Source organism: Cynara cardunculus, assembly GCF_001531365.2.
Source record: "Cynara cardunculus var. scolymus isolate 2C chromosome LG 5, CcrdV1, whole genome shotgun sequence".
Classification (NCBI taxonomy): domain Eukaryota; kingdom Viridiplantae; phylum Streptophyta; class Magnoliopsida; order Asterales; family Asteraceae; genus Cynara; species Cynara cardunculus.
Window position 1 is genome coordinate 23,607,354 of NC_037532.1, and position 14,442 is coordinate 23,621,795.

A 14,442-nucleotide genomic window follows, 5' to 3' on the forward strand; every position below is an offset into this window, starting at 1 on the left:
CCCACCCGCCTCCCATCCCTCCCCCCCAACAACACACCTACTTTATAATCAACTATCCTAATGGAAGTCTTAAATGCTTGTTCAAAATAAAACCATAAACTGAAAATTGATTCCTAGGTTTAAGCCTATATATTATTGTTGAGTACTAAACATCCTTTTAAGGCTTGATCTATGTTTCGTTTTACTAGTGATTACCATTTTCAATTTTCAAACCATTATATTTGGTACTTCATTTCTAAATAACCTTTGCAAAATGCCAAAAAGATCACTCCAATTGGTAGAAATATAGAATAGAATCGTTTCACTATTTACTTCTTTGTTGCATATTCACATTCTTGCAATCCATTGTTCAAAAACAAGTGCACAATGGTCCAAAATGCTTATCAGTCCTTCCACTAAATATATGGATTACGTTGAGGCACATCCCTAGTTTCAATCAGGAAAGACTACATGCAAGAGAGAAGAATAGCATCTAATTAGCCAAGCATCCCAAGTCCAAAAGAATGTAAACAGTTTTAGAACACGATCCCAAGTAATTTCTAGCGCCAACTTCAAGTGGTTTGCCATCAAGATAAGAAGTTAATCATTAGATGTTAGTTTCAGTCAACTTTATGCAAGTTAACACAAGGTTAAAACTCAGATGATCTTTTTTGCAGGATGGTAAGAACCGCAAAGAACATTGCTTTCAATTCTAAACTCAAGCAGACAAGCAACCATATGGGGCAGAGAGGCAAGGATATTTTGTCAGAATTGTAGATAGGTCATGCATATACTTTTAGTCACCAAATGCCATATTTATTTGGAACATTTTTATATACTTCTGAACACATTATTAGAAATATGCAAGATACCTGGTTGTGGAGGTAACACAGATTCCTTTCCCATCTATCTCTTGTTTGATGCATACTCCACCACTCATGCTGCAGTTTTCAGAGCAAGGACTGACATCCTTCAATGGGGTAGATGTTCTGTCAGCCATAAAATTCCACACAAATCTTGGAACATCTCCCACATAACCAAGGAAAGGTTCTAAAGAAGGATCCCCTTGAATAACACCAACATAATGGCTTGGGCAGGTAGAGGAGGGCGTAATATAACGCTTCACCAGCTCACATGACAGACCTGGTTCACAACTAAGTAAACAACCCAAAAGTTCGTCGACCAGAGAGGTATTTACATTGACTGCATTTAAGGATGAAGAACTCAGATCCTTATTATCGCTGGCAAGAATGTAAAGTGTACGGGCAACAAGAGAAGCAGCTGCCACTATCGCTGAAGAATTGATATTAGCTACAAAAAAATGGAATGAAAAACGATTAGATACTAAAGAGATCAGTAGAAACAGACGTGTGAAAGATACAAAGTCTAAGAAATCCGAGCAACTCACAAATATCATCTAGATGACTATGGTAAAATTTGTTTGTGAAAGCAGAATCAAAGTCCTCCAATACAACACCAGCGGCATGAGGGTTCTGTTAAGGCAAACAAAGTAAGAACATAGGCCTATTCTCAACTTTAACTCCATAGGCAATTTTAAGAGCATCTCCAACAGATTCTCTAAAATAGAGAAAATGGGGATTTGGTGATATTTGTGCTCCAACGAGAGAAGATAAAATTTTCTCTAAATTTAGAGAATTCTCTAAAATTTAATGTGAGGCGAAAAGAAATGATTTTTTGATTCTTCCAACCAATGAGATTGAATGTATTATTACTTTATATGAAGTTAAGTGTTGGGATGATAAAACTTATAGAATATTTTGATAATATAATTGATGTCGAAACCTCCAAAGTAGAGAATCTGTTAGAGTTAAGTGTAATTTTTGTTAGAGATTTTAACTTTTGATTCTCTATTTTGAAGAAATCATAGAGGATCTGATGGAGATGCTCAAATGGTCTGTAACCATAATGGCCTCCTTTTCAGGATGGGTAGTTTATATTGGCCATTCTACACCTTAGTGATGTGGGCATTATATAGGCAAAAAAAATATCATAGCAATGTAATATTTGTAAAGGTTCACTGTCAAAATCCTTCTCAAAGATTGTACATCGCTAATACTTCCTCCATTTCAAATTAAATGTCCACCATGAAAAGGGCTCATTATTTTAGAGAAGTGCAATTCTTACACTTTTTATCAACTAAATGACAAATTTACCCTTAATAATAGAGGAAGTAATGAATTCTCCATCTCATATTAAGGGTAGAATTGGAAAGTAGGAACTTAGTTTTGAAAATGCAAACTTATTTTGGGACAAATTATTACAGAAATGTGCACACTTATTTTGGGACGAAGGGAGTATTCTGTTTGTTATTTTCTTCAGCAGGTAACACAAAAATGTTGGCCATTCAATACCTTCATGATATTTGTTAGTTTACACGAGAAAAGCTATCATTAGTATGCTTATCCAAACCTGTCTTGAAAATGACATGAAGGAAGATGGAGGAATTCCAGGATTAGATTTACTTGCTGTAGAGTACTTAATGCTTTCAGTTCCAAGTGAGTCTCGAGCTTGTTGTAAAGCCTTCAGTGTTTCATTTGTGGCAGATGATACCTGTAATGCAATAATAAAAGCATACAAGTTTAAGATTACTCTAATAAGACCCTAATATCAAAGAACCAATCCTCGTATCCCCAACTCGAAAAAAGAAACATACATAAGCTTCATCTGTATATGCTTTCTATTGCTTATACATACTTTTCCTATTTTTAACATGCATTAAACAGAGAAAAAGATAGCACAGTGCAACTTAATACTCCCTCCACCCCAAAATAGATGCTGACAATGAAAAAGGCACACAGTTCTAGAAATATGTAAATATTACACCTTCAATCAGCTAAATGACAATTTTACCCTTAATAATAGAGATTGTAATTCCTCCATCTCAATACTACAGATAAAATTGGAAAGAAGACACTTTTGAAAGTGGAGGCATATTTGTGACAAACTAAAATAGAAATCTGGACACTTATTTTGGGACAGCAAACTGTCGAAGCAGAATTAGTTTGGTTTGCTAAAACTTGAGATCCTTCAGTTCATACATACTTGAATGGTAAATAGCATAGCCATCTTTGCATTGCTTCAGACAGATGTATCACAAGAATCTATGCTGTTAATGCGGTCAAAATACAAAATATCGGTCAGGACCGATATTAGATATTTCGGTTATATCGATGATATATGGGAGATATATCGGTCCAAAATAGCGGTTAATATAATATTTCTTAGAATTATATATATATATATATATATATATATTATATGTATATATATATTATAAATTTATATGTATTATATGTATATATATATTATATGTAAGCATCCATAAACATATCATATGCATTAATTAGAGTTTAGAAATATATTTCCAAAACTAAAACATCTCATAAACAAGTCTCACAAAACAAAATAGGAAAAGTGTTCATAAACGAGCTAATCGCAAACAATAAGCGTGAACTGTGAAAGAACCGAGAAGAGAAGAAGCATGAACTGTTAAGAACCGAGAAGAGAAGAAGCGTGAGACTTAATATATGTGTTGACTGGTTGACCAAATAAAGAGGCCCAAAAAACTAAGCCCGACATGTAATAAAAAAAGCCCAAACATTTGTCTTATAGAAAATCGATATATCGGGCCGATTTTTCCATCAAAATATCGGTGAAATATCGGTAAATATCAGCGATATTATCAGAACGATATTTTGACCGATATTTCACCACCGATATTTTTCCAGAGTCCGATATCCGATATATCGGAGATATATCGCGATTTTAACATTACAAACCCTCTCAATCAATCTTTTCCATGATGAAAATGGCAATAACTAATCGTTGGAACAAAACATAACACAGAAATAGAGAATTACTGAAAAAACAAATGACGGCAACGAGGGTAGGCCACTGCATGACCGCCGGACAGCGACGGCAGGAACAGATCGCAGGTGAAAGTGTTTTTTTTGTTGTGGAGGCTGAAGCGTATTATGTTACAAGGGTATATATTGAATAAAATAGGGATGAATGTACAAACCCCTCTAATATGGCTGACCGAGCAAGTCCTTGGTTGAACTATTAAGCCACAACCGAACAAACCTGTATGATTTGCCGTATAAGACATACAGTCCATTCCGCCCATTAAGCCACAGCCAAACCACCCCTAAACACTTGTGTGTTTGTAAACTTTTCAGGACAGATACAAGCTGTACAAAGCTAACAATCTAGATGTGCATATGTTCTATGGTCCACCGATGAATAAAGTGAAATAAGCAAACACATTTTTACCATAATTGAAGCAAATCTGCATAATTCTAGGCACCATATGGTATTGGCGAGAACAAAATTTCATACCCCAGTCGTATGAGCATAGAAGGTCTTGACACCCTGATCATAGCCCTTCCCAACAGATCCAACCTCTATAACCTGTTTCAATTTATCCAACATTAGTGGTTCCTATTTTTACACATCTCAACAATTGAAAAAGCTTCCACCTTATGGATGAGCATTCAACAGTCTCAAGGAGGCAAAGGCAAAAGCATCCATTGAAAGAAATCAATCAGAAAAGGAAAAGATATCATAGATAATGGCTAGAGCTTAGTAGTAGAATCATAGTCAACAAATTTCCTTTCATCAGAACAATGAAAAACTTTAATAGCTACTGCACTAACATAGCATGAGAACATTCAAGAAAATAAACTAAAATATCAACGATTGTTTTAGCTATAAGTTTTTGGCCTCCAGGACTGTTATAAACCATTAGTTCTTTGTCTACATTCAGTTCAAGAATTGTGGCAAAACAGTGCATCAGCATGACGAACAGGCTATTAGTCCGTCCTATTTAGCATTTAATGTGGCTTTCAACAAATAGAGAAAAGGAGACAGGAAAATAAAAAATATCAGCTCCAGCAAGAGAATACCGTTTCAATCAATGTGTTGTTAATCCCATGAACAGCATCCGTGTGTTGATCAAGTTCAAGAAGAAATCTCCGACTACCAAGGTAGCCCCAAGCTTCTCCAGTAAAAACAACAAAAACGAGCTGCATTATTGCATAGAAAACAAGAGAAGTTCAAAACGCGTGGATAAGAAAAGCCTCAGGAAACAAGTTATAAATGTGGTCAAGATTAAACAAATAACCAGTCCCACGGTTAACAACTGTGAAACAATATTATGAATACTGCTACACTTAGAATATATGCATGCTTTCCAAGGGATGAATCCCTCTGATTGGTAGCACTATTATTATGCCCAGCATCTTTTCATATACAGAAAAAAATGGGTAGCTGCTCGTTTTAGATGAGGAATATTATTAGCAGCCATGCCATGCATCAAAGACTGGCAAGTGTAGTATGAATCTAGTAGCAAAGCTGCTACTTTTGCAAAACCTTCTTAGGAGCTCTATCTCAAGACCGAAGTATAAATGTAACCAAAAACAAAGTCATATCTCCAATTATTAAAGCAAGAAACTAGGCATCTTAAAGGAGAAGACTTAAACATGAAAGAAACGGAACAATGATTAACAAAGAATATGAAGCAGAAACCATGCAAGGTAAAGCAACTATGGGGCAGCTTTGGACAGAAGCAAACGATCAAACATTTAAATATATGTAGAGTTATTTGCATAGAAATTAGTGTAGGGAGTGGTTTTTAAGATTGTTATTCCAACCATGCTCTCTACTTTAATAGGTATACATTATTTTAATAACTTTTTTTACTTTTTGAAATTACTAATACCTTTTCTAATTATTAATAAAATAAATAATGAAAAAAATAATGTAGATATAAGTGAGTGAGATAATGTAAATTAGGGTAGGGAGTGAGTTGTGGGGAGTGATTGGAGTAATGGTTTTTTGGTTTTGGCTCCCTACAATAGTTAAAGCGTGGATGTAGGGAGCGGGTTGAAGATGCTCTAACTAAAAAAGGATAAGAAAAGCTTTAGCTTACGCAAGAGGGAGACATATTTTGCAGTAGATATAATACAAAGAATGGAAGGAAGAAAAAAATAATGCAAAATCAAAGAACATAGACAAATAATAGCCCGCATTATTGCTCAAAGCACATATAAGTATGATAACAAAGATAAACCCATTAGTTTTGGATGGCATCCAATAAAGAATGTCATAATTAAGAGATAGCAATGGAACTAACAACTAACAAGAATACACAATTCCTTTTAAGAAGCCTTCTGCACCTACTTGAAGAGATAAATGCATATTAAGATGGAGGTTTGCGTGTGTAAGAGGTGCATTTGTTACAGTGCATATGTGCCCTTATAAGACTATAGTAAACACCTGGAGTATTAAGGTAACTAGAAGAGCACACAAATATTCATATATAAACTCAATAGGACGCTCATCCACCAGCCTAATAGACCCTTCCCAGTCCCTCCCCACCCCCAACAAGGAAGAAAAAACATTAATACCAGCAACACTGATGTAAATAGCAAGCACATACAAACCTGCTTAGCAAGGGTATCTAAATCCTCAATACGTGAAAGAGCATCCACTGCTGCAAGCAGTGATATCATTCCCTAAAAGATAATGTAAATATAAGTAAATGAACAAATGGAAACAGCATTTGAAATTAGTGTGCAACACGTTAACTTACAGATATGGGAGAATCTGCACCTAGGCTCTTGTCACGGAAAAATGAAGCAGAATCCATAGATGCCACAGTCAATACTACAGGCTTTTCCCTGCTTGAGGCTGAAACATTTGTTGTTGGAAGGGCTGACCAAACACTGCCCTTCATATTCAATTTACATGGATAGAAAAATATGGTCAAAAAACGCCAAATTGTGAACCATAAGACTACAACAAAGTAAGCCTGACAGTGTTAGAGTTCCTCCTCAATGACTCACTAGCCCGAGTCAAAGACAAATAGTTACACAAAACATCTTTAGATGTTGTAATTTTGTGAATTTCATACTGAATTGTCTAACCAATATTGCATACTCTTGTTTCAACAAATACCAATACCACACTAATCCCTACTTTTTACAGTTCATTCTTAAGAATTCTCATTATTATCGAATAACCTTTGCGCTTGTACCAATTCACATGCAAAATCAAAATGTTCTCACGCAACCTTACGCCTACAATTGAATTTGCAACAAATTGAAACCAAAACGGTTAACTTCTACTAGTCCTGCTAATGCAAATGTAAGTTGCAACATGGTAAGCCAGCTAACGTTTTTAAATATAAGCTGAAGATATTTAAATTATATATATATCATGGCTCACCTATATCCACCCAACGGGAGACACGTTCCTTCTCTCAGACATGATTCGGAATCATGAGTTCCTGCTTTAGTTGTCTACAGTACATTTGGAATCAAGTTTATAGGTATATACATAAAAAAGAAAAAAGGATACACAGATCCATATCCATTAGTTAAAAAAGCATGATGGCAGACATAAAGATTTTCAAGACACAAAATGCAAAAGCTTTTACCTGCATCACTAGATCAAATTCAGTCACATCTGCAGCATATGTTTCCTTCTTATTTTCATTTTTAACAGCAATCTGCAAGTACAGAAGTAGTTCTCATGTGCAATTTCAAATTTGAGAAAGAACTTTTTTGGAAAGGAGGCACCTCTGGAGCCTACAACTAGAGTTTAATCATTTTAGCAAACTTTATAAGGTGAATAGGTACATCCACCCTTTTCTCATGTGTGTTTATCAGATATTGCATGCGCTTGTAGGTGAGTATGCACATTACTCATCTTCCTGTTCCACCTCAGTACCCATTTTCAAGATCACTAAGGATATGAAAACAAGGCTAATTTGAAGTTATATGAGCACATATCTTCTTTATGAACCGAGGAAGCAAAAGCATCACTTGGATACTACATGACTAGATATGATGGAGCAAGATAGTCATAAGTCATATGAGAAGAAAATGTTTGTTGTGTGACAAAAAGGAGTTGAAGCTTCATAAACCTGCTTTCCCTATATGTACTAAATGAATAATGAAAAGGCAGGAAGAATCAAAGAAATAGAATAAAAGAAGCAATCTATTTTCTTGTAAACAACATATAAATCAAACCAAATCAAACATACCCCATCTATCCCACTTGGAAGTAGGGCCTAATGAGGGTAGGACATACACAACCTTTCCTCTACCCTTAGGAGTAGAGAAGTTGTTTGTTGTTTCCATGAAGACCCTCAGCCTGTGACAAAGTTATGGACAGATCTGGAAATAATTATTTTTAAGGCTTTGAAGATTTTGAAAAGCCTGAGATGATGCTCTCCTAACTACCGAGCAAAAAGTCATCTATCTAGCTATCTAGGGCATTACTAACCTATTTGTTAGCCCACCCCCACCTCTCTAGCCCACTATGAATGGCATCCGATTTCTTCAAATCCACAAGTTCATCAACCAAATCAAAATTTTCCATAAGATGACTTTTAGGCAAATATGGCAACTTTTCAATTTCGTAAAGATGACCTTCAAAAGCTATAATTGCATACACAGACGATAGTTTGAAAGCATACACACCATGATTTGGATCTGTCCCATTGTGGAGCACTTCAACCCCACATAATGCAGTGATGCTAACAACTTTGTTAATAGCATTGATTGAGACTTGGCCATCGCCTCAGAAATTCGACATATATAACTTCTTCCTACAGCTTCTTAGATATGTTCGGTTTGAGATGATGGCAGATAAAGCCTTATTATTTGTCTATATTTATTTTCTGTTCCTAATTGAGCTAGTCAAGAATTTGGTCAACAGTTTCAAGGTATTGAAACTTGTTTCATTGTATCTTCATTTTTATCTCCAAATAATATTGCATGCTCGTTTTATTTCAGTATAACCTATCATTAAAAAAATGCCCCACTATATGGCCTTGTTTAGTTCATTCAATTATATTGCATTAAGTATTCATAACCCAAATGACTAACACAGCAAATGTCCTCATTAATTGTCATGATAACATACCCATTATTTTTTAACTATGCATAAACTTACTTTGGCATTAAGGAAAACAAATATAACATTATACCAAGGAATTAGTACATCTCAAAAGCACTAGATTACCTCCTGCAGCGTTTGTGTGCTGCTTTCAGACAGCAAGAATACAGGAAAATCATAACGCCTCCACATACTACCAGATCCCTGCACATGGCAAGGGACTACATGTTAGTAATTTTAAATGGAATATAAATGTAGGTCCTATGACACCAGCATTCATCACTTGTCATTGTCGTTTATCCACAATACAAAATGCTGATCATGTAATAACACAAAAAGATGAGCCTATCCTAGGGATTTATGGATCTTGGACCTATTCGATGTCTCTCCTATGCTCATTTAGGAATATATCTTGTTTACTGGAAAAAAAATTAATCATGTTGGAGATATGACTCATTGTCAGGCAGCATAAAACACAATACAACATTACTATATCTGTAACCAAATAAATGTAAATATTTAACACTTTTTCCTGATACAACATCCAACCTATAGACATTTTTTTTGACGTATATCACAAGGAAACTGAAATACAGAACTAATAAATATAAACGTAATATGGGTATGCATATGCTGAGATGGTGTATAATGTAGTATACAAATCATTGCACTCTGCATAGTAAAGATATGAAATGCAAAATGAAAAAATAGTAGATATAACATACAGTTGGATTCCACTCAAATTTGTTGTTCTCGTAAGGAGCAAATTCAGCTTGAGGAAACTTCTTGTCGGGAGATGATCCTGCAAGGGGTAAGCAACGACATTGCAAAAGCTTTCCCTCAATTCCTCTTCTCTGGCCATATTAAGGTAAGCAAGCAGTAGCTAAACTACCATTTCAATTACCAGTTAAATGGGTTTGATTTTGAGTTCCTGATTCAACTAATACACCAGCTACGTTTCTAGCAAAGTTTGAATCACTTGATACTCTGGAACAGAAGAGTAAAGATGTCAGCAACAGTATGCATTGATAGCAAACACGAGAGAGTTAAGATATCAGGAACAGTACAGAAAATACGCACAAACAGTTAAAAGTGCAACATCAGTGGGTTCTCAAAGAAGGGGTTGATCTCACCAGGGCTACAGTAGGTGAGACTCTGGAAACCACACATGTTTTCTATATTGATCTTTGGACAAGTCCTTCATGTTATACAGGTATGTCTTGTATATTGATTTTTTAACATAGAACATTAATGGCTAAACAGATGAAATAATTAAAAATCTAGAAAAGTGAGGCATGGTCAGTTAAGCGCAAACACAAAAGGCAATGAATCACAAATCTATTTTATAAGAAATGCCAATCAGCTACATTCATAAATCGTCTATCCATGATCAAGGTCATCAGAGGTATGTATTATATATAAGTATATATGAATGAAGGCTGAAAAAGTATATAGTCACTGTATAAAAACCTACGATTATTGTATACCTTGAAAGTAATCTGTCAAAATCATACAATGGCACTAGTATTGTTGTTGAACGAACCAATTCTATGCCATTCTTGAATCTAACAATAGGAGCTACAACTTTATCAAGGCCAGGATCTAAGATCAAAGAATGCCATCGGAAAATAGGTGAGTGAAATCATAAAACAGCTAACTACAACTTTGATTCTGTCAGAGATGTAAACCATATACTTACTAGCACAGCCGATTTCCCCAGAAAGATTGAGTAATCGTACACAAGGATATCCATCCAGGACCATGTACATGGATTTCTCTAGGTCAGGAACCGACTCGAATGCCAACTGTTCTGAAGCTGATTAAGAAAAAGTTTAGCTGAAATGCAGTAATCTAAACTGGGTATAAAAAATAATGTTGTGTATATAGAGAAAGAATTATGCATATAACTCATAGAAGTGTATTAGGAGTGGTGCCACTCAGATTAGTTAGATACTTGAATGGTGAAGAAGATACATCACTTTGAATTAAGATGCAATTTTCTAAAGAATATGCTGATGGTTGAAAAAACTTGTGGATGTTTACCAGTGTCCTAAGAAGATTATCCCATGCTCCCAAACACTCCCGAACTAGAGCTAACTTACTTTGCTTACATAATTTTACAAAATAGCAGTGCATATGATTGATATATATGCCTCATTTACCAAAAAGAATGTATAAAACTTCCTTTCAAACATGTAGAAGCCCAAGAATGTGTATGATCCGAAATTAGCACATAAGAAGTTAAATGCCTGAATCACTTGTCAATATCCAAAATTAATCAAACTTGACCTTTGTGATTTGAGGCCAACCATCATCTGCTACATATAACATTCTCCGTCCATTTGAAAAAAGAGATCCAGGTTACAATTTTCATTTGTCCCAAAAAAGAGGTCTCTGTTACAAAATCTAGCATCAGGACAATTTCATGATCCTGTATTGCATTCCCTCCTCAAAGCTTGGATAAGGAGTTATTGTATACGACCTCCCTCCCTCCCATGTTAAATTTCATAAACAGAAAAAAGGAGTTATCATGTACAACATGAATCATAATTTCTTTTCGTGATGAATAGCATTTTCCAAAAACGAAAATGTTACAAGTAAAGCCATTTATATTGCACTGTAGCAGGGATTGCTTAATTTCCGACACAAACATTCATTGAAATTTCCCTTCAACTTCAGATGCCAATTCTGTACTATCAGCCTCCCCCAATTAGAGTTCATAAACTAGACTCTTGATGTGCAATAGGATAGAGAAAACGGCACCCACAGCCACATTTTACCTCCATTAGCAGAATTTCATACAAGTTATTCTAAATAGCAACCAAATTTATACAGAAAGGTACAAATCTACGACCATAAATGATCGGTTACATTAAACTTCACAACCAAGTACTAGAAATCGAACAAAGATAAAACGTTAAATGCAACAACATCCGCAATAAATATCAGACTGCATGCCCTTTCTTTAAAGCATGTGTTAGCTACTAGTTAGAACCTGAAATAAGAAATAAAAATGAACTGACCAGAGAATGAAACGTGAAGACTGGCGAGTAAACATAGAAGAGAAAACAGGAGCCCTGTGGCGGTGGAAGTCATGGCAGAACACGGCTGCGGTCAAGATATATTATGGGCGTAAATCAATCAATAAACCCTAGGCTGCCATGGACATGAAATTTGAAGCCCTTTCTATTCTTCGCTCCTCTTTGATTTCAGCAGTTGACTGGCAGACGGACTCGATTGTATCCGCTTGAATGGAAAAGTCGACTGTGACCCAACGGGCAAATCCAGAGCGTCGGGTCGACCCGCCAATCGGGGATCGCCGCAAAGTATAATTTCAGAGTGAATTACACTTTTGTCCCTCATAAATATTTACTTTTTTGGTTTTCGTTATCATTGGTCTAAATATTGTATTTTAGAAGTTGTTTGTTTATCTTTTAATAGTTTTATTAAAAGTCAGTCTTTGAATCATTAAAAGTTGAATTTTGTTTGGCAAAAAAAAAATTGTCTCTTAATGGTTCTAAAACTCTTTGAATTATTTTGTATCATGGGTCTCCCTTAACCATTAAGTGTCATAATTTCATTGTAAACAATTATCAAGAGGGAAAAATAGATTTCACTCATGGATCTCCTGCCAGACAAGTTGTCTGCAAAGATTATTATGGTAATCAGAAATGGGCTCCTTTTAGAGCTTGGTATATTGAGAACTTTTCCAAAGAATAAATCTCTAATTTCTCTAATGAGTTTTATGAATTTTGCAAAAACGAAAATGAGATCTTCTCTTTTATCCCTTGGTTTTTTCATACTCATGTTAAACATCTTATAAATGTTCTTCAAAGGGATTATCAGCTTCTTAATGGAGAAATTCAATCTACTATTTATCCTCCTCAATCTCCTTTTCTTATGAAGAAAAATAATTCTCTCTTTAAATTCTCTGTTTTTTCCAATTTAATAAAAGATAATACTCTTTCTATTACTTCGTTACATATTAACGAATTACTTGAAAAGCAGAACTATTCTAATCTTTTGCTAAAAATTGTTGGCGAACAACTCTTTTCTTTAGARGATAACATTTCTATTATTCTTCAAAAGATTTCCAAAATTGAAGAAAATCAGAAGCAGATTGATATTCCCTCTACTTCTGAGAAAGTTATTTTGACTTCTAATACAATTCAACCCCCTCCTGAAATAAAAAATTTTAAACTCAAATCTCAGGCTGAAGATTTTATGGAACAGCTTGATTTAAAGCTTTCCCATCTTCATATTTCTAAACCTTCAATTTCCATGCTYAACAAGGATACCCATTCTGAAGGATCTGATCATACTCAGGATACTGGCCAAATTCATAAAATGAAATGGGCTAAAACTCCAAACCTCAATAAATATTATTATACTCGTCCTACTCCAATGGATGTTCTTCATGAAGAACAAGAGTACATTATTAACAACAGTTATAATGGTAAGTGTATTTATGAGTGGAGTCTTGATGGTTTCACTAACAAGCATATTTATAATATGGCTCATCGCATGCTCATGTATAGCACTGTTTGTAAGAACACGGGTAATACTGATAAAAATATTGCCAAAATGATAATCGCATGTTTTACTGGCCAACTAAAAGGTTGGTGGGATAATTATATTCCTCTTGAATAAAAAGACCAAATTCTTAATTCTGTTAAGACTGGAGATGGTCATGAAACAACAAATGTTGTTTATCCTCTGATTCTAACTCTTATAGAGCATTTCACTGGTAGGTTCTCTGATAATTGTGAAAATATTAGAACCTTGATTAGTAATCTTCGATGTAAGACTTTAACTGAATTTAGATGGTATAAAGATACTTTTCTTTCTCGTATCTTTGAGCTTAAAGACTGTAATAATAGTCATTGGAAAGCTAAGTTTATTGATGGCCTTCCACATCTTTTCGCTGAAAGAATTCGTAAGATTCTGAAGAAAGAAAATATATCTGTTCATTATGATGATTATACTTATGGTCAATTAATCAGTACCTGTGTTGCAGAAGGCCTTTCTTTATGCAACGATTTGAAATTAAAACATCAAATCAGGAAGCAGAATCTGCTTGAAAGAAAGCAACTTGGAGATTTTTGTGATCAATTTGGGATGGAGGTTCCTTACAAGAAACCTAAAAGAAAGTTTCACAAAACTCGCGATAAAGATTCTACTTATCGCCATTATAAAAAACGTTTTAAACGAAAATCTTTCGATAAAGATTTACAAAAATCCAATAGAGCTGAAGACTCTAAAAAATCAAATGATTTTCCTAAACCCAAGAAGCATTATAAAAATTCCCAGGGTTTTAAGAAAAATAAAATTATTTGTCAAAATTGTGGAAAGCTGGGCCATTCGTCAGCAAATTGTTGGACTAAGAAAAAGATTAATAATTTGAATATTGATCAAACTACGAAAGATTCTCTTTTAAACATCTTTTTGAATTTCAAAAATTCGGATGATGATTTTGATTCTAGTATCACTTCTAGTGATGATAATGATGAGAACGATTCTTTTTTACCCTCTAGCTCC

The 14,442-nt window shown here is 34.7% G+C and overlaps 1 protein-coding gene across 2 annotated transcripts in view; it reads right to left on the reverse strand.

Annotated features, from left to right (window-relative positions):
* LOC112512327 (nicastrin) overlaps positions 1-12,115 on the reverse strand; it is a 13,849-nt gene extending 1,734 nt beyond the window's left edge. The window contains exons 1-15 of one of the 2 annotated variants that reach the window (XM_025118212.1): positions 11,928-12,115; positions 10,604-10,720; positions 10,392-10,506; positions 9,809-9,891; positions 9,630-9,706; positions 9,031-9,108; positions 7,439-7,510; positions 7,228-7,301; positions 6,593-6,725; positions 6,444-6,515; positions 4,905-5,024; positions 4,339-4,410; positions 2,410-2,550; positions 1,388-1,472; positions 852-1,290 (exon numbers count right to left, since the gene is read on the reverse strand). In XM_025118212.1, coding sequence (XP_024973980.1) covers positions 852-1,290; positions 1,388-1,472; positions 2,410-2,550; positions 4,339-4,410; positions 4,905-5,024; positions 6,444-6,515; positions 6,593-6,725; positions 7,228-7,301; positions 7,439-7,510; positions 9,031-9,108; positions 9,630-9,706; positions 9,809-9,891; positions 10,392-10,506; positions 10,604-10,720; positions 11,928-12,000 — 1,751 coding nt within the window. In that variant the 5' untranslated portion in view covers positions 12,001-12,115. The remainder of the gene's footprint in view (positions 1-851; positions 1,291-1,387; positions 1,473-2,409; positions 2,551-4,338; positions 4,411-4,904; positions 5,025-6,443; positions 6,516-6,592; positions 6,726-7,227; positions 7,302-7,438; positions 7,511-9,030; positions 9,109-9,629; positions 9,707-9,808; positions 9,892-10,391; positions 10,507-10,603; positions 10,721-11,927) is intronic. The other variant, XM_025118213.1, reaches the window with a different exon arrangement.
* Between the last annotated feature and the right edge of the window lie 2,327 nt (positions 12,116-14,442).